Below are 25,690 nucleotides of genomic sequence, written 5' to 3' on the forward strand. Positions count from 1 at the left end.
AGGTAGGCTCTGGACCCACTGCGACCCTGAACTGGATAAGGGTTACAGATAATGAATTATTTATTTATTTATGTGCACAATTGCTCAATATCCCATGTTTCCAGTTTGAATTAAATTATTAAATCAGTTTGGGCCAGGCAAAATCCATGTTTTCCTTACAGGGGGAAACTAGATCTATGTATTTGCGCTGGCCAAAAGGTGATTAAGTACTTCAATTACCTTCCAGTACCTCAGTCTCCTATTCATTAGTTTGTGCATATTTGCAGTTAAAATTACAGTATAGGATAGAACTCTGACTTTGAGAACCACTTTCTCACCTTATTTTTTGTAAAAAAAAAAAATACATATATATATATATGAATGACTTGTTTCCAGATAAAGTAAACATCATCAGCCTAGGCCTGTATTTAGGATGAAAATTGCAGTGTCCCGGCCATATTCAATACAGTCCCTCAGTTTAATATTTAAATATCTGTTTAACCTAACTGTCATTTTCTGTTTAATTTTTACTGGTCAATTATATACATAATCAATTTTAAATGTTGATATACCGTTCAATATATAAATGTATTAAAATGATTTAAAGTATTTTAAACTGTAGAGACCTTTAAGATCAAATAAACAAAATAAGCAGCGATAAAGTAAAGGAAGAAAGAAAAGATTTCGTACATGTTTTTGGCTTGTTTTGTGTGTTGTGAGGGTAAACAGTTGGCTACGTTCTGTATTTAGTGCTATTCGTTTGTCCATGAACCGTTAAAAGCAATGTGCGCAGCATTATGTGCTCATCGAACAGTCCCTTTCCTTCACCGCCTCTCACTGATTAGATTACCACAGCCCACAAGAGGGCGCCAATGCAACTTATTATATGGCATCACACACTCCGAAGAAGAGGAATTGGTCAAGGATAGAACTGATCTTTTTGCAGCGAATCAAACATAATCACAACAATCGTGGGTTTCGAAATTATAGTGGTGTCTCAGTCTGTTTTTCCACACTTACTGCTTCGGAAGAAGTCATCAGTCTGAGACCTACAACAAGATTTAGGATTCATTTCCAACGCTGCCCGCTGAAAGTATCTACAAACCACAAGTAAGAGTTTTCCTAGCTCATGAGGTCCATGTGTCTGTACCACTCACATCCGGGTTCACACGAGTCCACAAGCGGGCAGAGTTGTTTAGTAAAAACACGCTGTGTTTAATCTGATATAACTCAGTTTAGCAGGCTTTGATACAAATTATTATGTAAGTAAAACCAATGTTTAATACTAATCTTCAAGGAATTATTTCCCTTTGAAAATGTAAAATGAGGTAATGAAGTAACATTAACAATTTAGCATTAAAATCAATTTCCCAAATAGGGCAATCATGTGTATGAGCTCTTTCAAATTAGGCATCCATACACTAATGTAACAGCCTTAAATCAACACTTAAACACTTTAATTTCACTTAAAAAAAATGATTGCCACAGTGGGATGTTGAGCAAAACAGTTTGTCCCTGAATTTACTACCTATGCATCATGAAGAAAAATACTATAATAACAATCCCACATCTGTTAACTCAATCAATTTACATTCAAAAGTGGAAAAGCTACATTGATGCAGTAATAATTAAATTATTATTTAGGTCAATTTTGCAACCTGCAAGTTCCTCGGTTGATGCCCCCCCCCCCCCCCCAACAACATTTTATTTATTTATATATTTTTTTAACTATTGTTGGTCCATCAATTGTCACCAGCAATGCTGGGACATTTGATAGCTACGCTGTTCCACTTAAGCCAGAGGATATTATTTTAAAGGGTAAATTAATTGAGATGTTTTCAGTAGTCATTCCATGTGCAAATCCTGGAAGCCACCATGCTAATTCTTCATTTTGTTGTTCATGATGATAAATATGTAAACATATGAAGCATCCATGTACAGCATGCCCATTGTACAAATCCTTTAACAAAATTACAGCTACTGAGTCACATCCACAACAGTTTCATGGGTTCTTCAGATCCAGAGTTTAGCAGAGAAAGTTTCAGAAATTATACTTTACAGATAAGACCTTGGCAGCTTGAACATACTCTGTATTAGCTGGGTATGTGCGTTCAAAAAAATAAATAAATACTATAGTTAATTTTGTAAGTTACACACAAAATCACATTGTATTGTGTTTCAAATTTCTGTCAGACTAAGAAAAAAAAAAAAATTTTTTCTAAGTAAATTGATGCATACGCTACAGAAATATTTCTGCATAATTTCATGTATAATTATGGTGATTTTCTACCACACGAGTCCGGCTCTAGATGACTCGACTTGACATGGCTCGGCTCACTTAAAGCTTTTCGCTTTTCCTCTGGAAGGGCTCCCCCATGAAATGGAGTCGGTGACATCACAAACCCCGTCTCTTACAGGAATCGCTGGCTCTGAAGTTAGGCACTGTTTACTCATTGTGTATTAACGTGTTGTTTTAGTTATTTGGACTAAGCACGGCTCCGTGCCCCAATTCTCCCAGATCAGTTTTACTTGCTGCACATTCGATTTTCACTGGAAATTATTTCATCGGCCATTAACCCAAGCAGCATATAAACCTCTTCAAAATACCTTGAGGTAAATGTAACAAATGTGAAAGCTGCTGTAACTTAAAGGGGACATAATTATACTTTTTTTTTTTTTTTTTTTTTAACAAGTTACAATAGGTCTATAGGGCTATACAAAACATGCTCATGAAGTTCCTTGCACAAAGTCATTCTCACATAAAGAGATCTCAACACCTCTATACTTGCCAATTTCAGTCCCTTTCAGAATGAGCCATTTAAGGGCTCTGTCACTTTTATGCAAATAAGCAGTTGCTGGCCACGCCCCACCCAGCACATGTTTACACTGAGCGTTTACCACATGTGAAAATAGCAAAAAAACAGAGGCGATTTCCCACCCTATTTGTTTGACCCTGAGTCTGACCCAAAGCAAAAAGAAGAGGAGCCACCTGCACACAGAGCCGGTCTACATCATTTTAATTACACACATTTTGATTACACAAATTCCCCCCGCTCAACATCAGCTGAACCCTTGTGAGCCATTCATGACCTATGTAAACATCACTTAGAGAGAGAGAGAGAGAGAGTGAAAGGGAAGTGTTTGTCAGTGGAAGAGATACAGGGAGAATGTGTCTTAATAGGAGCCCTGAGAGTTGGTAGAGTATGTGTGAGGTGAGAGATAGATGGGTGTGAGCCTTGATTTCACGACAGTACTGTAAAAGTGAATTACATTCAGCAGCAGGTAGGGGGAGCTCAGGAGACAAAAAAGAACAATTCTAACATTGCATTCCTTTAACTGTAAACCAGGTTTATTGCTGAAATAACTGTTCAGACAATTCCTTCTGCCCTGTAAAGTTAATGTAGCAAACCTAGGTGTTATAATAGCTAACTGTCTAGTGCTCTTCAATAATTTTACTTTATCAGAATAAGTAAAACTCACTTAAAACACGTTTATTAAAATTAAAAACCACTTGCCTCTAAATATCAGCTTCCGGCACCATTATATTAACCCTCTGAAGTCGGCACTCATGCCAGTGGGATAACTCAGCACATTTACGGGCGTGGTGGTTGTGATTCACTGGTTCTTGTTTTTGACCGGGGGACAACAACCTTGTATCTGCCCCCACGCGTGCTTCCATTGGGAATCCAAGGTCAAGAAATTAAATTCAAATTCAAATTTGGTGTTATAAAAAAAATCCAATGATATTTCATGAATTATGTGTTCTGTGTGGTGTTTGGACGATTTGAGGAACTTACATGATGGATTGAGTGAATCAGTTCACGAAATCGAGTGCAAATTCAAATCAATGATTCAAAACATTGTTTACAAGCATGGGCTGCACATGCTCTGACCTTGTGTACACACAGCCGCTGGGAAACTCGATTAACACACAGCTCACCTTTAAACTGAATTATACTTTAGAACCTGTGTTTGTGACTGAAAACTGAGGAATAATGCGTTAAATGAGTCATAGAAAGTACTTTGGAGCTTTGAAGGATCTCTTATTATTGAGAGTTTTCTACAACATATTTGTTAATCATTGATCACTGGACATAGCGGAAAGTCATGTGCAAACGCATCGGAAGCCTTGATAACAAACTGAACATATTGTATGATACGAATAACTGTAAAGCACTGTGGGAAACCCTGGTTTATCTACACTGATCGAAATAGTAACTGAAGACATGATCAGCTTCCCCAAGCTTTGGGACATTAAACATTATATATAACTCTTAATGTTGGTCCTTATTACATTTATGTTTCTTAAGTCTTCCTTTCTTACTTTCCTTTTTACACAAAAGTATTTGTGTTGTCAAGAATGCTTTATTTTGTCACTTAGAGAAGAATATTAAAATGATATATCATAGAGTTTCTGTATTTAATTTATGAGAGGAATGTACTGTTTTGATCTTCTTTTGTGCACGTTTGTATACATTTGGCAAGATTAGTAAACTAAATTATTTACAAGTAACATGATTGAAGTGAATTCTATATCAGTGTATTATTTTGGTGCACTTTTTGAATGAACCAAATTTTGAATGTGTTTTGTCCTTATTTTACAGTTGTTTGAACATCAGCATCACTGAATATTTCACCACTTTTTTCCACAATGGAGGGTGAATGCTTATCCCTGCTACCTTCTGTGTGTGAAATCTTAGCCTGTTCCAAACCTCTGATACCTGATGACACTCCTTTGGAGAAGCTTCTGGACTGGTTCAAGGAACTGATAAAACAAAGTGAGTAGCCCACTGTCTCTGACTTATGAATCTGGGAGGTTCATTAGCACATTACCTCACTTTCTAAAATTCCTCAGGCATTTATCTTTGTTTCTGTCATAGTCTAGACAAATTAAAATCTATAATGTAATATAATGGAATAAAATGAGAATAGTTCTTTCTCTGATCTGTAGTTTTAAAATACCACCTATGCAAACAAAGTATGAATGGTGAATTATTGTCCTATAGATGGAGGGTAAAGCAAGAGCCGATAAAACTTTTTATGTAATCACTTTTCATTATTCAAAGTTCAAAGTTGAAAGATTTTAGAATTGATAACTTGTGACCATTACTAGGTAACATTGTAGTTAGGAGTCAGTTTTTCCTATATTAAAATTTTCTGCAGGGCAGGTAGTGATGCTGTCACACAGCTCCAGGGTCCTGGGGTTGTGGGTTCGGGCCCTGCTCCAGGTGAGATGTTAGGAGTTTGGTCCACATGTGTTTCCTCCAGGTGTTCCCAAAACACACATTGGTAGGTGGATGGGCCAGGGTGTGTACCTGCCTTGCACTCAGTGATTCCAGGTAGGCCCCGGACCCACCATGACCTTGAACTGGATAAGTGGTTACAGACAATGAATGAATTAATTAATATTTCTATATATTTTTCAATTTGGTAATTTTCAAAACTGGAGATAACCAATTATTAAACTCCATTTAGTTTTATTTTTTTTTACAATTTCAATTTTGTGGTAATGTCCTTACGAGTATGATAAACACTCCATCATAATCCAAACACTCCAACTCCCCACACATATGACTGGGAAAATGTGACAAACGAACAGAAACAGATACATTTTCTGTATATACAGGTGCTGGTCATAAAAAAAGTTGTTTTATTTCAGTAATTCTATTAAAAAAGTGAAATTTATATTATACTCATTCATTACACACAGACTGATATATTTCAAGTGTTTATTTCTTTTAATTTGATGATTATAACTGACAACTAATGAGAACCCCAAATTCAGTATCTCAGAAAATTACAATATTGTAAAAAGATTCAATATTGAAGACACCTGGTGCCACACTCTAATCAGCTAATTAACTCAAAACACCTGCAAAGGCCTTTAAATGGTCTCACAGTCTAGATCTGTAGGCTAAACAATCATGGGGAAGACTGCTGACTTGACAGTTGTCCAAAAGATGACCATTGACGCCTTACACTAGCAGAGCAAGACACAAAAGGTCATTGCTAAAGAGGCTGCTGTTCACTGAGCTCTGTGTCCAAGCACATTAATAGAGAGTTGAAAGGAAGGATAAGATGTGGTAGAAAAAAGTGTAAAGGCAATAGGGATAACCGCACCCTGGAGAGGAATGTAAAACAAAACCCATTCAAAAATGTGAACTGGACTGGATACGTGCTTACATTCATTTTCGGTAAGCCTACCCGGAATCACTGGGTGCAAGACGGAAACCCTGGAGGGAGCACCAGTCCTTCACAGGGCGACACACGCACACCTGTGGACAATTTTGAGTCACCAATCCACCTATCAGAGTGTGTTTTGGGATCATGGGAGGAAACCGGAGCACCCAGAGGAAATCCAGGTCTCTGGAGCTGTATGACCTGCTGTGCCAAATTTAAAGGTACAACAGTGTTTAAAAGTCCAGTTGTGTTACCTAAAGGTACATCACATTCTCTTCTCTAGAAGAAGGGGGGATATTTGTAAGTTTTCATTATAGAACTGTGTCAAGTAAAAAATATATAATAAGTCCTTTAGATTAAATGGAATTTATGAAATCAACACAATTTTAATATCTACAATTATTATAGAAGGTTTCAGAGTTAAAGGTACAAATATGTATCCTTGAGGCTACCACCACACTGACTTTTTTCTTACTTCTTAAAATTTCCTGTGATTATGTTCCAATCTCTTCGTAACTCACCTAAACCGTGTGTGTGTGTGTGTGTGCACATATACATACACACACACACACACACACACACACAATTTAGGTAAATTACAAAGAGATTGGAACACAAGTATGCTTGGTTCCCTGAATGAAACTTAGTACAATATTGTGTGTGTAATTATGTTGTTGATTTTGTTGTTTTCAGGTGATGGCCACTGTATTATTCAGAATCAACCATGTCTATTGGAATTCCTACACACTATGACTAAATCTAAAACAACAGATTCAACTGTCTTTTCATTCACTTTAAAACTCACTGGGCTTCTAGCAGCTAAAGTGGACAATTTCAGCCTGCTGAAGGTAACGCCACACTAAACACATTTTTTGGTTTCTCATCAGTCCCATCTAGCTTTTCTTTCTGATCTGAATCGGGTGTGTGAAGTACAGACGAAAGTCTGCAAAACAAGATGAAAGCTAATACAAATTATTAGTTCCATAAAGTCTTGTGTCTTTTTTACATTTATTATCTGCAATTGCTTTTTGTCTGTGACCATTTTTTTCCTGATGATTTTTCCCACTCATCAGGAGAGCGGAATTTTGCACTATATGTTTGATCCAGAAGGATGGCATATACCTGAACTTTGGAAAAATGCTTCAGTGCGTTGTGCGTGGCTACATGGACTTTGGAGCATGCTACAACACCAACAAGCCCTGGACTTTTTCTGTAGGAAAGGTAAATGCACATACCTTGCTAAATACTAGGTTATTGGCAAAGGCCAGAATTTTAGTCTATTTATTAGAAGATACTTATATGGAGATGTTTAGAAAATAGTAATTAAATGGAAGATAAATCACCAGTACAGAGATAAATCTTATCTTTACGAAAATCAACAGCATTCAAGCACCATATACAATGGCACAATAAAGAAACTGTAAAATATTTAGCAGAATAAAAATGTTTTAAAGATAACATTTTTAAAATGTCTCAATATAGGCCATAACTGTTCTGCAAGATAAAATATTGTTTAATGTGGGGCAGTCTGGTTTTGTACCTACATTACACAAAGTAATGAATATAATCTTATCTAATATACGATGATGGAAATGGTTTTGTTGTAACATGTTGTATCACTAGATGGACTGAATAGACAATTATGCTTCCCCTCTCCATATAACTGGCACTCAGCCTTTTAAAGTGTTATGGAGGAATATTGGCATGAATTGCCTTTGAAGGTCCTGCCATAGCATCACAAGCCTAGGCCACTCCAAAGCCTTAATTTTGATTCTTAAGATATGTATGTTTTATGCTTGAGCTTTAGAATTTAGAATGATAACCAGATCTTCTACTGTGGGAATTTCTGGTAAAGAATAGTTATTTTGTTCTTTTGTCTTTTCCTAGCTGAGTTCCCACTGCAGTTTTCACAGAGTAATGACTTGCAGAACAAAAATAATGATTAAATAATCCAGAGCACTGAAATCATGCTTGGGTCAAAACAATAAAACTCATAATGTGCCATTGTAGCAGGTATGGACTGATACCTATAGTGGTATGGGTGAATTGCAGGGCAGGGCTGACAACCTGCAGATGTTGGTAAAATGTGTATCAACACGGAACTCTGTGTGCTTTCATTTTTTATTTGGGTTCATTCTTTGCTTGTAATGTAGGTTGGTCTTGAATATACTCTTAACTTGATTCAGATGAAATTTGGTTAGCCTACAGCTTTGTGCTCTTTAGTTCTGGTGTGGCTTTGGGTTAGCTGAGGTGTGAATTGCAACCTTTGGAGCTAACAGCCTGCAGTTCTGGATAAATTAAGAGTGTCTTTGTAGTAGGTGGCTGGAAGAATTCTTGACTTGCAAATCTTCATGACATCAACTGAAATTATATTAATATAGTGCTTTTCAAGAACTCAAGGATGCTTGCAACAAACAAACATTAACAATTATTACGGAGCACACATGAATTCAGTGAAACCTTGACTTACGAGTGAAGCAACGTATGATTTTTTAGAGATCTTAGCTGTAGCTTTGTTGAATTTTCTTTTTTATTAAATTTCTTTTTGCTCTATGATGTGTGCCTAGATTTGAGTGACGAGCGAGCAAGCGAGCTTACGCCACCTGCCACTAGGTAGCCTAGTGAGCGTTCAGTTATCGGCTGTCCAAGCATCTGTCGTATTGTTGATTTTTGTAGCATTGTAGCAAGTGTGTAGTGAGTATGTTAAGCGATAGAGCACGAAAAGAAAAACTCCCCCAATTTCCTCCACCTCCACCAGCATCTTTGTTTACCTCTTCAAGATAAATATACTTAATAGAACCAGTTTGTTAACATTCCCTTTATGTAATTATTATCATACTCAAGATAAGATGTAACATATACTATGCCAATCAATTAGAGCTTCACATAGGTTCCACCACACTCTCTTCCTTCCTGCAGCCACCAAAATTCCTGTTGAATCCTACACCTCAACACTATTTGCTGTGGCCGTTTATGATCTGATCAGCAACCGCCAATCCTTAACAACTACACTGACTCATTGAGCCCAGCCCATGAGTACCAAAACCACCCACTGTATCACTAGCTCTTCACAAGGGTCATCAGGCAGGCACCTCCTCTCGTTGGTGTTTTGCTGAATTAAGCCCACAACACCTCCAGAAAACTCTAGAGTGAAATCTGGCAACCCAGAGCCCCCCCAAGCCAGCTTTACAGTCCTGCCTCACCCTTTACAATCAACAACCATAAATTCACACTGGCCTCCCTTGTGACTAAGGCTGTACCTAGCCCCACTGGCACCGTTAATTCGTGCCACCACTTCCATGTGAACTTTACATGCTACAACACCAGTAATCCCAATAGCACCTCTACAGTGCATTTCCCCAAATAATCTATGCTCTCCTTATCCACAACAACTGACTAGACCTTTCAGCTGTTTCTGATAACTCCTTCATAGCTGCCCTTAGTTTCTGGCCCATGATGCTGAACTGCACAAGCAGGGATGTGGCCGATTTGGCTACACCTCCACCGGTCTTACATGTGCCTGCCACCCGCATTCCCTCACCTCAGCTGCCAAGTCTGCATACTTCAGCTTCTTCCTTTTGAATGCTTCATCCTCTGCATTCTCAAATGGAATCGTTAACTCTAAGAGATAAACTATCTGTTTACTTTCAGTGTTCAGTACCATGTCTAGCCTCATTGTAGTTAACACAATGCACTCTGGGACCTGCAGATTTTTCTTACATTCACCAGCAATTTCCAATTTCATGCTTCAACCTATCTACCAATATTTGTAGCCTGCACACTTTCTCGAAAACATTCCCCCTCACGCACAAAGCTAACTATTTTATTACTACAGCCACTTGCCAATTCATTGACCTCTAGCCGTTTGCTGTCCAACAAACATGCTAAAACCCTTAGCACCTGATTATGCCACCGACCCTGTGACAAACTAACTTTATAAGCTAAAAGAATATGCTTCAGCATGACACCCCCTGTACATAATCCACAACTCGGCTCTTCACCTACACACTGTCCAAGATTTTGCGGTGTTGGAAGGACGTCATAAGTTGCTCTCAGCAAAAACTTAATATGACTTGCCTCCATCGCCCACAGCAATGTATTACTATTACTATTATTATTATTATTATATATTATTTGTTATTTATAAAGTACATTTGTCTTGTTTAAAAAGCACGTTACAAAGAAAATTGGTGTGGTTTTTGTGGGGCTGGAATGGATTACTAGCATTTCAGTTCTTTTAATGGGAAATTTAATATGATATATGAGCAAGTTGACTTACAAGCTCAGTCACAGAACAAATTAAACTCATAAGTCAAGGCATAACTGTGATTTAAGTTTGCAGAATATTATAAGCAAGGGAAAATTTTTTGGGGGGAATATTCTTTTTAATTCCTGTCTACACCGGCTGCAAGATTGAAGACACAGACACCGAAACAGAGTGCAATAACGGGAACCTCATTAACAGTCTGCAGTGCAGAAGGCAGGCTTAATTTCAGCTCTTGCATGCTAAATTTCAACATTTAAAATGAAATACCATGGAGCAAGACTCAGAGTCAATTCAATATCAATAATAAAATTTAAGCTAGCTGTTTGCATCAAATGTAATTTTTTCAGACAGAATGTAAAAATATTTTGTTTTAATAAATAATTGTAAATTATTGTAAAGACCCCATTGAAAGTAGTCAGATGAAACCTTTTCTAATGTTGCAAAAAAGCTGTGATTCCTAAATGGTTAAAGGTAATGTATCTGACTTTTAGGTGATATATCGCTTTTGATATGAAATGTTTGTTTACTAATTACAACTTACATGTATTTTGTTTACAGAATTCATGTGTTACAATTTTGTCTGATTTTTTTTTTCTTCTTCTTGTTTTACACTTTTCACAGGAACAACTAATGTGGCCCTTATTTTCTGTTCTTTGTCTACAGGGCTCATTAATCAGGTTCTCTGTCTGCAAAGTGATGAAAGCCTCTTCATTGCCTCTTTGACCAACCAAGTTTTAGTGCACTTTATGAATTCCACAATGGTGACTGTATTAAATAATTGTGAGACAAAGGCCCAAAATGACTCTCCTGACAGTTTAGACTGGGACTCAGCAACAGCAGAGGTAATGAACCATGTGGCTGTGTCATTAGCCTCAGAAGAACAGAGTACTATACTCTCAGGCATAAGGCTAGTGGTTGTAGCTCTTGCTCAGTGCAGTGAACCTCTGAAAGGAAAGCTGTGGAAACATGTTCTGGAACCTCTGGATGTACTAGTGCAGTATGGTTCATTAACTCGGCCTATCTTGGCAGTTCTTCAAGCTGTTGCAAAGTAAGTGATTTTAGTATGCATTCATCTTCAGAATAGTAATGTATATATATCTACCAAGTTTGTTCTCAGTGGGGCTTAATTTGTTTGAGTTACAGTTCACAGAGTGCATAGAGCTCTGCGCACTTGGACTGATTTATATTTTGTAGCAAAATTGTGTCCAAATGTCATACATTTTTAGGTCATTTTACTACCTAATTTATAACTCACATGCTCTACATATTGCATTAAGACAAATTTCTTGTTGACTGGCTCAAAACACAGACTAGTTCAAAAAGCTCAGTTTTCATGTTAATTACTAATGATACAATACTCTGCACTGTTAGACTATAGTAGTTGCGAACAGAAGTTGACACACTTTATCACAAACTAATTTCTTGTTTGTAAGTTTTTTCACTAAGATATTCCATATTATCATTTTGAAAACATTAATTGTGTCCACTAGTGGCAAAAGTTTTGTAGGTACTTATTAAGTGCTTCTACATGTCATTCAAGTTGCATGATGATTGGCCAGTGTTTTATACCAGTTATGTGATTAAATGGGCTGTAGGTGAAAACAGTGTGGTGCTTTAAGCAGCTCTTGGCACTTGTATCAGGAGGTAAAGGAGGTGTGGCGCTGTGTTATGACTGTAAAGATGCAAAGAACTGCCACATTGTTTTCTTTCAGCTGCCTCTAGATTTAGGCCTTCTAGGCTTCAGAGTATTTCTTTGGCTTGGTCTCTGCTTGTTTTTCTCATTTCTCCTTTCCTCTTTTTAAAATAAATTGCAAATTGCTCATAGCATTTTCCTACATCCAGTAAGCAAATGAAACTGGGCTTTTTTTTTTACACAGATTTCTGAAAAACTGAAAAAAATAAAATAAAATCATTACAGACATAATCAACTATAGTGTATGCGTAGCACATTGTATTTTTTTTAAACACATACAAATTTCATTGGGGCATAAACAACTGTGAAACATTTATGTAATTTACACATGAAAACTAGATTTTAGTTATGAATACATTCCTTAATTACATTTTTCGAGGTCATTTGGTCATTTTCCTTTCTAAACAAACAAACAACAAAAGCTTTGTGCTTCCATGTAGACCAGGTACAGCACTTCTATTGAGCCAGCCTCTTGCTCCACCCACTTTCTCCTCATCCTCTTCTTTTGGAGTCATAGCCCCTTCAGCTGTAGAAACACCCCTGAAACAGTTATCATGTTCAGCAAAGATTCAGGCTGATGGTTTTATTGCCAAAAATCAAAAAGTGAATGAAGCACTTGCAATAATAACACAAATTAAATTGAAGAATTGTTTAATACTGCTATTATTAGCAGTGTTTTGAGGCATTGCTTTCTTGTCTGGTTTTGTATTAAGATGAAAAACACATGAACTGAATATTTATTTACACTGTTGTTTGACAAGTCATTTATTTCATAGATTAAAATAGCTTTGAAATCACATTAAAGCAAACAATAGAAAAGCTGTTCCAACGCATATTCTTCTCTTAATACACTATTGGTACTTGAGCATAAAAATAAAGCTGCGGAATTAGCCATTACTGGGAATATTGGGTATTTTCTTTCTTTTTTACCAGTTAAATCACTGAAGATCTTGTGCATTTACATTGTCTTATAGCCTTTACTCCTTTACAGCAAATGTTGTAAAGAAAGCCCTTATATATTCTGCTAGTTGTTACAGTAGAACACAACAGAATATTCTTCTTATGTAACAGTGTGTGACTGTCACATTCACAATTCTTTAAAATATAAGAAAATTTTGAAGTATTCCAAAGTATTCAGAATACATTACTCATTGAGTACTGTGACAGAATTCTTTACAAAATACATTTTAATGCATGTATTTTATATTCTGTAATGGGATACATTTTAAAAGTAACCCTCCCAACACAGTACATATAAAAGTTGAAAATTAATTAATTTTTGATAATCTAGCTAGTGTCACAGGACATGTATTCTATGCAATGAAAACCTACATATATAGCAGAATAATAGTCATAACTTTAATTATGATGACTTCTTTCTTTTCCTCAAGGTAGGGTGGCACCACAAAACACATCATAAATGCTCCTTAAAAACTCCAAATGTACTTGCAGTTCTAACATACCTTCTCTGTAAAACAGGAGTACCCTTTTTATCAACCCAGAGTGTAGAGTAGAGGCACTGATGGAAGCCATGTTATATTCAAGAAATACAAATGATTCTGTGCAGTGTGCAGCATTAGTACTACAACTGGAGAACAGGTAATTAACGCAAAACCACATTACTGTTTGAAATGTTGAGTTAGTCCTATTGACGTATTGTTCATCTGTTTAATTTTTTCTGTCTTTTTAATTATTCAGCTCTCAGACCTTAAAAAGGAAAGCAAAAGATGTCCTTTTCCTTCCTCTGTTGCATGTCACTTCATCTTCTCTTCAGCCTCATGGACAAGGTGCTGACAAACCATTTCTTTTAAATATACATCTCTGAAAATGTAACATTTTGTTATCATTACAGCTGAGCTAAAATGTTCATGGGTGAATTGAAAAAAGAACCTACACCCTGACATTGTCTTTGTGAATGCAGAGTGAATGAGTGAATTAATGGGAAAGAAATTTTGTGTGTATTTAGATAACATCTAAAAATATTTGTCATTTTCGTTAAGTAATACACACAGGAATAAAGCTATTGCATTGAAGAGACATTAACCTTCATGTGTAGTGCATCGACTGGGTGCTAGCATCTCAGGTATACAGTTATCTCATCAGCAAAGCTGATTCCACATGGAAGATTCGTTTTCAGGTTTCAGTATTTAAGTTTTCACTTATTTGTCCTCAAGGCATACATACAAAATAACATTACCAAAGATTTAGGATTATTATTCTAATAGGGCAGCACTGTGGCGCAGGTAGTGTAGCTGTCACACGACTCCAGGGTCCTGTGGTTGTGGGTTTGAGCCCCACTCCTAGTGAATCCAGGTAGGCTCCGGACCCGCCATGACCCTGAACTGGAGAAGCGGTTACAGACAATTACTAAAGAAGCCTGCAATGATACCACAGATATGTGGGTTCTTCTGCAAGAGTTCTCGGAAGAACTTTCTGAAAAATATTTGGTACCATTTACAGAAGCAATATCAGGATTTTGAGATCACATACATTTGTAATCTTTCTACTTATAAATGAAGGGGGGGGGGTCTGCTACATTTGAATCATCTTGTAAACATGTTAAAGCCATTCTACTCTTTCCTGTTAATTCTTTCCTCAAGCAGGAGCAAGTCACTTAACCCCCAGATTGTCCCTCAGTAAACAGGTTAAATGTCCAAATTCCAAAGTTTATTGTACTGTCTGATATTTGATAAAATGCATGATTTCTCTTTAACTAACTTTCTCTATGTAGAAAGTTCACTAGGTTTTGGGAGAAATCTGTGTTTGTACACATGTTGAATGTAATATTATTTGTTATTATTGTTGTTTAAAAAACGTCATATTTTTGATACAGAAAATTCATACATGGAGAACCAGCTATCCCAGCGAATTTCATGTGTCTCCCTGCTCACTCAAAGTCTTTCCAGCATAGCAGATCTTATATGCAAGGTAGGTTGTCCAGAGGTGGCTGTTTTAGCAAATATCAAAGCAAGGAAACTGTTTCGGAATAACAATTAGATCATGGCAACTTAAAATGATAATATTTTTGTGTTAAACTGTTCTTTTCTTTATGTCCAATGCCATGCAGGCTCTTTTTCAAATTTCAGTGTCCTGTTCAGCTCCTGATATTATATCATTTTCCCTTAAGCCAGCTGCTCATTCATACAATTTAAAGAATAGAAAAAAGGGATTAGGGAACTTTAGCTAGTAAATTTAGAGTCATCTCTGTATGAATCTAATATTTTTTCATTTTTTTTGACAAGGAATCCTTGGCTGATATTCCTGTTCAACAGATCACTACTTCTGTGATATCACTTTTAAGGATATGCATTGGCAATCACCTCTCCACTTCACCAAATCTTCAAACCTCCTCTCACCTTTTTGGCTGCTGCAAGGTTCAGAGGTCAAGTCTGGACTTGTTAGGGAGCCTTACAGTCTATAAAGGTAAATGGAGTTTTTAAACACTTTCAACCCACTGTCCACTCTGTTAGACTACCTGGTCGGTCCGCTTTATTAACATCAAGTCAGAGAGAGTAACTAATTAACTATCTGTTTCTGCAGTTTTGTGTTTCGTCCTCTGGTTAGTGGATACAGGAGGCTGTTGTCTGGATATTTTTGTTTGATGAACTATTCTTAGTCCAGAAGGGACAGTAGCTGGTTTTCCAACCACTGGGTTTTTGTGAATTATGAAAGTGTACATTAAAAATCCTGATTGTAAAAGGCCCAAAATTTGCAAAAACAGATGCAAATAGAGTTTTACGCTTGGATGAGGTTATACTATTGCTAAAGAGCAGATGCACAAAAGAATGATGGGAATTGTTTTTTGAATAAACAATGATATTTGGTTCATACCTACAGAATATCTCAAAATTTCCAAAGTGTCTCAAAAATCTGAAAGGCTCACTGAAGACACAATATTACAGACTATTAATATCCTGAAGATGAAGAAATTTTACTGTGGAATATATTTGTAATTGCCCTGTGAATATAGCCTTTGACATGATAGAATATGGAGAAATTGCGCATTTGACTAAAGTCATTGGACATTATCTCCAAATTGTCAAAGTGTCTCAAAAATCTGAAAGGCTTATTGAAGACACAATATTAAAGACTATCAGAATCCTAAAGATGTCATTGTGGATTTTTTTTTGTAATGGCCCTGTGAACATGGCATGTGATATGAACATAGCATGTGGAAACTTTTGGTTATACATTCATGTGAAACGTTAGGACACCCCATAAAAGCCTTTGTCTTTTTAAACATATTTAATCATACGGACACATGAGCTTCATTTGAACAGTACTGAGATACTGGGGCAAGGTCATGCAAGGATTTAAACACCAACACAAGCAATTTGTACTGTATTCGGTACTTCACTGGAAGCCAATGAGGATGACTTAGGACTGGAGTAATATGCTCCCATGATCTTGTATGGGTCAGCACCCTAGCAGCAGAATTCTGCGCATACTGCAGCCTGCTCAAAGGCCACACAACAGAGCATTACAGTAGTTACAAAATGCATGGACTATGGTCTCAGCAGCAGTGAAAGAGAGAAAAGGGTGAATCCTAGAAATATTTTTAAGATGGTAGAAGGCTGTGCTACATGTGTTGTTAATATGTGATTCAAATGATAATGTAGAATCAAAAATTACTCCAAGATTTCTCACTAGTGTTGAGGTGGAGATAGCAAAACCAGGGATACAAGCAGTAGTGTCACTAAAGCCTCCTGACTGTAACAGAAGAAGCAATTATGATGGCTTCAGATTTTTTATTATTTAGGCTAAGGAAGTTCTCCATCGTCCAAGCTCTCACATCGGTTAAGCAATTCATCAAGTCACTAGGTGGCAAGCTGTGAGAAGGCTTTGTACATATACATATATATATCTGGACATCATCAGCAAAATGGTGAAACCGCAGCCCATGATGTCTAATGATGTCGCCAAGACAAAGGATGTACAAAATAAAAAGCAGGGGCCCAAGAACAGAGCCCTGGGGGACACCATGTGACAAGGAGCATGTGTCAGATTAAAAACTTCCCATTGAAACAAACTGCTGCCTACCAGAAAGATACGATTGAAACAAGCTAATGCAGTACCAGTTATGCCAAACATGTTTTTGAGCCGAGTAAGTAAAAGACTATGACACACTGTACCAAATGCTGCAGTAAGGTCCAATAGGACAAGCAGACTCGGCAGTCCTTGGTCAGCTGACATCAGCAAATCATTGACAACCTTAACAAGAGCAGTTTCAGTGCTGTGATTCCTCCTAAATCCTGATTGGAAGACTTCAAACAGATCACATGATTGAATATGTTCTGTTAACTGAGCAGCTACTGTTCGCTCCAACAGTTTAGCAAGGAATGGGAGATTAGAGATGGACCTATAATTTGCGAGATTCTCAGGATCTAAGCCAGGCTTCTTGAGAACTGGAGTAATATCTGCCAGTTTCAAAGAAGATGGGACCATTCCTGAACTAAGTGAAGCATTGATAACCTTGGTAATAAGAGGACAGAAAAATGGAGAACAGGCTTTCACCTGCTGTGTTGGCAAAGGGTCTAATTGACATGAAGATGCCCTTGAGAGATTAATAATCTGTGAAACATACTGTTGGTTTACAGTACTGAAGGTAGAAAAATAGCTGCTGCTGAACTGAGAAAATAGTTGTGGAATAAGCAGAACCAATACAGGTTTAAAACGGCAGAGACCAACAGTGCCAAACACTCAAATGACGTCATCACGTCAAATGATGTCATCATCACTGGGCATAATTGTCATGAGTATCAAAGTGTTCAATTTTATGAACCAACTTTTGAAGTTTCTTACATACCATGTTCAAAATCTTCATCATAATCTTCATAGCTCAAGACATGAGAACATATGAACATTTATCAGTTTTTTATCATGATTAAGACCAGCTCTCAATAGTTATGGTCAAAAATGTCTTTTAAATAAAATTCCTTTCATTTTTCTTACTCTGTAAATAGACACAAAGTCAGTTAGTCCTTGTTTAACCTCACTGGCCCAAATTATCTAAGACTTAGTGTGCACTTACACCCACCCCCTATTAAATAATGTTACATGTATACTTTTTTCTCCTGGTACTTTGACTGTTTGAGATGTAATTTCTATCCACACATAGGCTTGGCCTTTAGGCCTTGTACTTGCAAACTTTGCCTTGTTTAGCCTCACTGGGCCGAGCTGCCCAGTTAGGCTTTTTTACACAATGCTATTCATATTTAAGGCTCTCTTTTATGTTAAAATGTTGCCAGGCAACCTGACTAATTAAATGGCATAACATTATGTTATAAAATGGCATAATAATAAAAATATAATAATATTGGAAATAACCAGGCATCATGAATATACACATTGACATTAAGTGTTTAAACAAACACACCTTTATGAATAACTCTGCACTTTGGGATATTATATTTGTACTACACCTTCTGTAAAATCAATTTCAGATTCTTGATAATCTAACAATTAAAAAATAAAAATGCCATAGTACATATACCCAAAGTTCATGTTTCATATTCTATCATGTCATGTGCTGTAGTCACAGGATTATGACAGAGCAATTCCACAGTGACATTTCTTCATCTTTAGGATTCTGATAGTTCTTTTATACTGTGTCTTCAATAAGCTTTTCGGATTTGTCCAATGAATTAAGCCAAATACGCAATTTCCCCACACATTTGCATCCAATGCTATGCTCACAGGGAAATTACAAAAAACAATTTTACAGTAAAATTTCTTCAGGATATCAATAGTCTGTTATATTGTGTCTTTAGTGAGCCTTTCAGATTTTTGAAACTCTTTGAAAATAAAGAGATAATATCCACGGAATTAAGCTAAACATGTAATTTTTCCATATTATGGAAGGTGTGTTCGTACTTTGCCATCTAGCGGCGACAGAATACAACTATTGCACCATTTAAGGTGGAAAAGAGTATCCGAATAAGAAACTGGCGAATAAGTAACCAACTTCAGCGTCGTTGCTAAATTCACAATTTCAACATACAAACCAGATTAACATGCAATTCATTTGAACAAATATGGTTAAATATTTAATAAACAGAATATCTCTCATAGAACATCAGTTATTAAAGTAAGATATTAAAACTGTATTTTGGTGCAGTTTATCTTAGGAGGGACTTTGACTCCATTGGCTGCAGCACTAAATGATGGACAGCTAACTCTGGCTGTTGATTGGCTAAATAAGTAACGACCAATGAGAAGCACGTTCTCTCGTGCTGTGGAGTATTTGCCTCTTCCTCTGGCTGAGGAAGAGCTTTGGAGCTTCGTCTTAACAGTTTCACCTCAGAAATAATAAAAAACCTTCCATATCGGTTCCTAACAATACACGGTTTTTATTTTCCAAATACAAGGCGGTTGGCAACTCTAATGTCCCGTCACGCTCCAACTCTGAATCTGACTTGCAGAAATGCAGGTCTTAAGCACACCCCTGCCAGGCATGCAGCTAGATGGTTGTACAAGACCTCCATATTAGAACAAATATAGTATGCAATTCATTGCAGAATTTAAGGAATTTACATAGGGTAAGACCTTTGAGTCTGCGAAAGCTTAATGAGGAATTTTGGAAACTAGATTCAACACTGAAACTTCTTTTGAAGATCTGATTAAGAAGGAGATAAATTATATTTTAAAACAAATATCAGAATTTCAAAGACATCAAACAATCTTCAGAAATACCTCCCTAATAACAGAAGAAGCAGAAGTTTTGTGACAATATTGTGTTAGAGAATGTCAGACGATGTTATTATATTTATCGTCTTATAGAAAATGTGGACTTACTTCATGAGGCCCTTTCTGTTCTTCTGCTGTATCTACAGTGCCCTGATTTACATGCCACAGTAAGTCTCCCCTCAATTGGCACAGAATGGCTTGTTTTGATTTTTATGGGTTTTACAACTTTTAATTTATTTTACAACTTTTTGTTGTTTTTGTGTTCCCAAGGTCTTGAAGAAAGCACATGAAGCCACTCTAAAATGGTTCAGCATTTGTGCTCTTTCACCTGAATCATGCAACACTATCAGTCATGGTGAGTTTCAAAGGGGCTTCTTGCCATAATAACTTTTCATCATCATCAGTAACATTCTTTATTTAAACTCGGATTTACTTTGATGTGGGGCCTTCAGTTACAATGTGTTTAAAATACACTTCACATTGATAATTCAGTGTTGTCAGGAGGTCTGGAAAACAGCATAAAATTAGTTTTGTGTGGCTGCAGGTACATCTTATCCTGTTTATGATTATAATTAAGACACATTTTTGGTATTGAAAGTTGAATTGCAGAGAGTCAAAGAGTATTGCAATTTTCAGTGGCTGCTTTTGCTGAGTTTGCAGTACAGTATAAAATGTCTGCATAAAATTGTCTGCATTCATATTACATTCAGTCACCATTAATACAGTATCATTGATATAAATTCAAAATAGAATTAGGCCTAAAACTGGACCCTGAGGGGACCACTAAAAGTACTGGTTAAAAAAAACAACAACCAAATAAGGGTGTGGGATAATCTGCTTCCCAGGTCAACACACTGTTGGGTATTGCTCAAACTATTTAAGGCCATTGTGTTCAAAGCCATTATGTCATTTTTGTTTTAGCAGTAGTGGATAATCAGCTATATCACATGTTTTTGATAAATCAATAAAGAGTGCAGTACATTACATGTTTCTGTCAAGAGTACAAATAAATTTATTAAAAATTAGTCTAGTAGATGTAAGGGTTTTTTTGTTTTCTTTTGAAAACAGACCACTGTGTGCTTGAAATGGAATTTACTCAGAGAAGTGACTGTAACTGGTGCATGATAACTGTGAGATAGGTTTATAGCTGTTTAAACAGATACAGTTGCAATCACAAATATTCAATCCTCTCACCTCAAAAAGACCTCAATAAATGACAAAAACATATTTGAGGTATTTTGAAAACAAAAGTTGACTTATAAGTTGAAGTCTAAATGAAAAATGTAACACTTTAACACATGTGCCTGTGCACTATTATTCAGTACACTGTGGAGCATACCTTAGCATTTTTTTAACTTCTGACAAGCTTCTTACACCTCTCAATTGGAATCTTTGCCCTTTCTTCATGCGCAAAAGCCTCTAGCTCAGTGATGTTTGATGGCTTCCATATTGCAACTGCCTTCTTTAAATCTGCTGACTGAGAAGGCCACTCCAGGATGTTTCAGGATCTTTTCTCAACCAAGCTTTGGTTGACTTGAAGGTGTGCATGGGATCATGATCTTGCTGGAAAGTCCAATGATCACCAAGTCTTAATTTGTCAACAGAAGGCATCATGATTCCTCTTTAAAAAGGCCTGTTATTTCTGGGAATCCATGATGCAGATCCTGCTGCAGAAAAACTGCTCCACATCAATTGTCCACTGATCCATATGTCCAAACTGTTCCAGTTTTCTTCTATCAAATAAATGACCAGCAGCAGCAACGTATTTTTTAAATGTCTTAACATATCTCTTCTTGGTCTGGTATTGTACAATAATGAATTTGTTATGCATTGGATTAACAGCCTTTCAAAACCTGATTAAAGCTATTGTGGTCATTATAGTCTACTATATGAATCTGGCATTTAACTCTTGGTAAAATCCTAAGAGTTCCAAATGTAAGAAAATGAGATTACTCCTGTCTGGCAAGTTTTCAGGCTATATTCTTTGCCTTAAAGAGTGAGGAGAATTCCTTCTAGAACAGGGGTGTGGTCTATCCTTAATTCTGTAGTTCTTAAAATGTTATCTGTAGTTCTTTGTTGTCAAAAATACTAATGAAAAATAAATGTTTTTTTCCAAAATCCTGTGCAAGTAATATTGTATGAAAAGATGTTTTTGTAGGGTTTACAGTTGCTTGCCTTCCAATGACCCTGGTTTGGAACAGTTGTACATGTGTGTTTTACAGACATCTTCCCTTTATTGAAAAAGCATGTATGTGATGGACGATGGGAAGTGAGAGATTCCACCCTAGAATTTATTATGCAGCTCACTGCTACACTTAAAGGTACTGCAATTATGATCATTACCATTCCCCCAACTTTTATCCCTACCTATGTGATTGAACAAAAAAAGTTGAGGATTCCTACTAGAAAGTGTATCTTGATTGTGGATATGTACAACCCCTGGCAAAAATTATGGAATCACTACTCTTGGATGTTTTTCAGTTATTATATTTCTATAAAGATGTTAAATGACAGACATCTTTCTTTTTCAAAATTTCAAACTTCTGGCATTTCTGGAAACAATAATAATAATAATAATAAAAAGAGACAAATATAATTTTGGACTCCCTCAATTCTGAGCAAAATGTTATGGAATCATAGAGAAAAATACTTGCACCATTAGTACTTTGTTGCACCACCTCTGGCTTTTATAACATACAAATTTTACTAATGACAAACAGTATTCTTAATCAGTCCAGCTCCAACTTTCTCTTATTTCTGTTGCCATACCAGCTTTGCAGGTTGGAGCCTTGTCATTGACCATTTTCTTCAGTTTCCACCAGAGATTTGCAGCCATGCCATTGAAATTATATGCCTGTCTTGAAGGAAAGTTTTCACATCCTTTGTCCTATGACAAGATGCATTATCATCTTGAAAAATTAAGTCATTATTACCAAACCTCTTTCAACAGCTGGAATAAGAAAAATGTATGTAATGACTTCTATCTCCCCCTGAAATGCAGGCCCATATCATCAAAGACTGTGGAAATTTACATGTTTTCTTTAGGCAGCTATCTTAATAAATTTCACTGGACTGGCATCAAACAAAAGTTCCAGCGTCATCACCTTGCCCAATGTAGATTCATGATTCATCACTGAACATCACTTTCATCCAGTCAATAACAGGCCATGATTGCTTTTCTTTCTGCTTGTTCTTGTCTGTTTAGGTGTTAATGATGGCTTTCTTTTGGCTTTATGTATGTAAATCCCGTTCCTTTTAGGCGATTGCTCATATGTTTTTAACTGAAGACTAATTAATAGATTTAATCTGATGCAGGTGCATGTTTTGGAACTGCAAATTACAGTGATTCCATATTTTTCAGAATTGAGTGATTCCATATATTTTTTCTCTACTTGATTAAAAAAAATCATTGAGACTTGAAGACAAATATATTTAGTTTGTTTTTTAATGCCAGAAAACGTTGCATTTACTTTTGCGTCGTAAACGTTGTAACGCGAACGTCGTGTTTGGTGTGCGCGGAGGAAGAATACATGGTTACGTGTGGGGACTTGGGACCGAGGAGGATAGGTGTTAGGATAGGATAAGTGCTTACAGGATGTTGTTTACGTACAGTATGTACGTATGTTCTGACTTACACCCAAAATCGGTTTACAGCACGACGTAGGAACGGATCAATGTTGTAAGTCGAGGACCCCCTGTATTGTATGATAATCTACAAAATTAAGTATATGAAAGAACATACTCCATTTATTTGCTTTTCTTCAGGCAGTATTAAATATGCTGAAGCTTTTCAAGACAGTGACATGATCTCAGTGCTGTTCACCTCATTAGAAGATGGAGAGGGCTATGTCCGAGCAAGTGCAGTGACTGCACTTGGACAGGCATTTACTGCCACAAACCTATCACTTTGTACTAGCCTACAGGTAAAGTAAATATTTCATTGTTAAAATATTTAGGTATTTAAACAGTTATCTGAATGTAATGCAGTGTACATTTAGGTATTCAGTGGAATTTGGGTAGCACAGTGGCACAGCCTGTAATATCCCTAGGGTTGTGTGCTTGTTCGTTTCATCCATGTGCTCCTGTTTCCTCACAATCTTGAACCTATGAATAGCAAATCCACCTACCAACATGTTAAGCACATGTTGGTAGGTGGATTTGTTATTCATAGGTTGTCCATATGTGTGAGTGACTGGGTGAGTGTGTGGGGCACTCTGTTGTACTAGTACAGGGTGTGTACCCATCTTGTGCCCAATGACTTTGGGTAGAGTCCGGACCCACTGCACCCCTAAAAAGCATTAAGTGTTTACAGAAAATAATGAATTAATGAAAGACTAGCATTTGTATGTGGATCTGTATGCAAATAAATCAGAATACATATTTTTATGCATAAGGGGTTTTTAATTTGATTTTTGTTTGCTTATACAAACACCTTATTACTGTAAATGGATAGTATTCACATTGATTGTATAACACCTTTAAACAGTATGTTAACTCTTATCTGTTGTAGGAGGAACTCTGTAAGCATCTGCTGAACATTCTCACTCAAGATCCTGAGAACTTCCCTCGTCGTGCTGCAGTGAAGGTCTTTATATCATGGTTGAAAAGTCCACTCACTTTTAGTTCCTTAGACCACACTATAAGTTCTGTATTGTCTGTTGGTAGCAATGACTTTGACTGGGAGGTGAAAGTTCACACGCTGGAACTAGCAGGCTTGTTGATGGAGTATTCCAGTGGTGTCTTCACATTTTCTGAAACCACATGCATTAATCAGGCACTAAAAAAGCTAAGGGATTTAGGGGTATTCGATGTGCTTTTAAAATGTATATTTGACTGTGACAGACCTGTCTCTGAGAAAGCTTGTACACTCTTGCTAAAGCTCAGAAAATTTCTAAAGCAGACCTGCAGCACTGGCCACAACGGTTTTACAGTTGAAATAACCAGGTGTAGTTGGGGTCAAGAAATTCTTAAAAGTTGCAATAGAAGACAACAGACTGGAGACCCCAACTGTGTAAGATTTGGAGATTCGGAATCTTCTAGGCAAATGAACAGTGAAGACTGTGGTCCCAATGACTGTGGAACAGAAAAGCTGGATCTGTTTAAGGTCTTAGAAGTATTAGACCTTGAGGACATGCAGTATAATTTATCACTTAGTAGTGACCATGTGATAAATTCACCACGATCCATAATGGAGGACATTCTATTTGCAGCACAGCAGAATGAAGAAAATACAGTTGACTGTTATTGAAAATGTGCAAATGCACATCTTAATGTCGCATTTATGATATACATGTAATGCTTGATGCCTTGTGTAAAATGTATTGGGTAGCAGCCATTTCAAATTTGCAGTGTTGAGAATGGAAATAATTATGATGTATTTATAAAGAACAGCCTGCACTTGAAAGCTTGAGGACAACAGTTGTGAATGCAGTGTTACTTGATCAAATTTTGGGAATTGTGTTCTGGTTAAAATATTACTATAACTGACTGGTTCAGAAACATTTTGCTAAACTAGAAATTTAAATGTGTCTGATGCATGACTGTGCTACAGATCATTCTGTGTGAAAAGGGTCATAAAGTTTAGTCCTTTGTGAAATCTATTTTTGAATTTTTGTAATTAAAGCTGCTTTAATGTGTTTTGCAGCCGAATAGGTGGGATTTTAATGTTCATATAATGGCACATTGGTTTTAAGTACCATTATCTAGCAATATTTGTCTGTTTATATGTCTTAAAATATAATTGTATTAAAAAGAGCTTACAGAATGAGAATGAAAGAATCAATTGTTGAATGTTAGATGTACACAGATGACAATCACTGCCCCTTCTCAGTTCCACTGTCCACATGCGCATTTTGTAGTTCCACAATTACAAAATAAAGTCCATC

At 36.6% G+C, this 25,690-nt stretch overlaps 1 protein-coding gene across 2 annotated transcripts; it reads left to right on the top strand.

The window, feature by feature from the left end:
* The first annotated feature begins 874 nt into the window (after positions 1-874).
* Positions 875-25,690, top strand: brat1 (BRCA1-associated ATM activator 1). 2 transcript variants are annotated; one of them, XM_066662375.1, is made up of 14 exons: positions 875-1,089; positions 4,584-4,757; positions 6,853-7,007; positions 7,233-7,380; positions 11,090-11,474; positions 13,599-13,718; positions 13,818-13,906; positions 14,953-15,047; positions 15,362-15,542; positions 19,899-19,972; positions 20,076-20,160; positions 22,028-22,126; positions 23,571-23,728; positions 24,316-25,690. In XM_066662375.1, the coding sequence occupies exons 2-14, from the start codon at positions 4,631-4,633 to the stop codon at positions 25,051-25,053; spliced, it is 2,454 nt and encodes an 817-aa protein (XP_066518472.1). In that variant the 5' UTR covers positions 875-1,089; positions 4,584-4,630; the 3' UTR covers positions 25,054-25,690. The 2 variants fall into 2 exon arrangements, with proteins under 2 accessions (XP_066518472.1, XP_066518473.1); XM_066662376.1 differs by lacking the exons at positions 875-1,089; positions 4,584-4,757 and adding an exon at positions 6,350-6,459.

The sequence above is a fragment of the Hoplias malabaricus genome, chromosome 2 (assembly GCF_029633855.1).
Source record: "Hoplias malabaricus isolate fHopMal1 chromosome 2, fHopMal1.hap1, whole genome shotgun sequence".
Classification (NCBI taxonomy): Eukaryota; Metazoa; Chordata; class Actinopteri; order Characiformes; family Erythrinidae; genus Hoplias; species Hoplias malabaricus.

Coding starts and splice junctions, on each gene's coding strand:
- brat1 (XM_066662375.1), top strand. CDS start 4,631: ATGGAGGGTGAATGCTTATCCCTGCTACCTTCTGTGTGTGAAATCTTA. Junction 7,008..7,232: donor ACAATTTCAGCCTGCTGAAG/GTAACGCCACAC, acceptor CCCACTCATCAG/GAGAGCGGAATTTTGCACTA. Junction 22,127..23,570: donor GCTCACTGCTACACTTAAAG/GTACTGCAATTA, acceptor GCTTTTCTTCAG/GCAGTATTAAATATGCTGAA.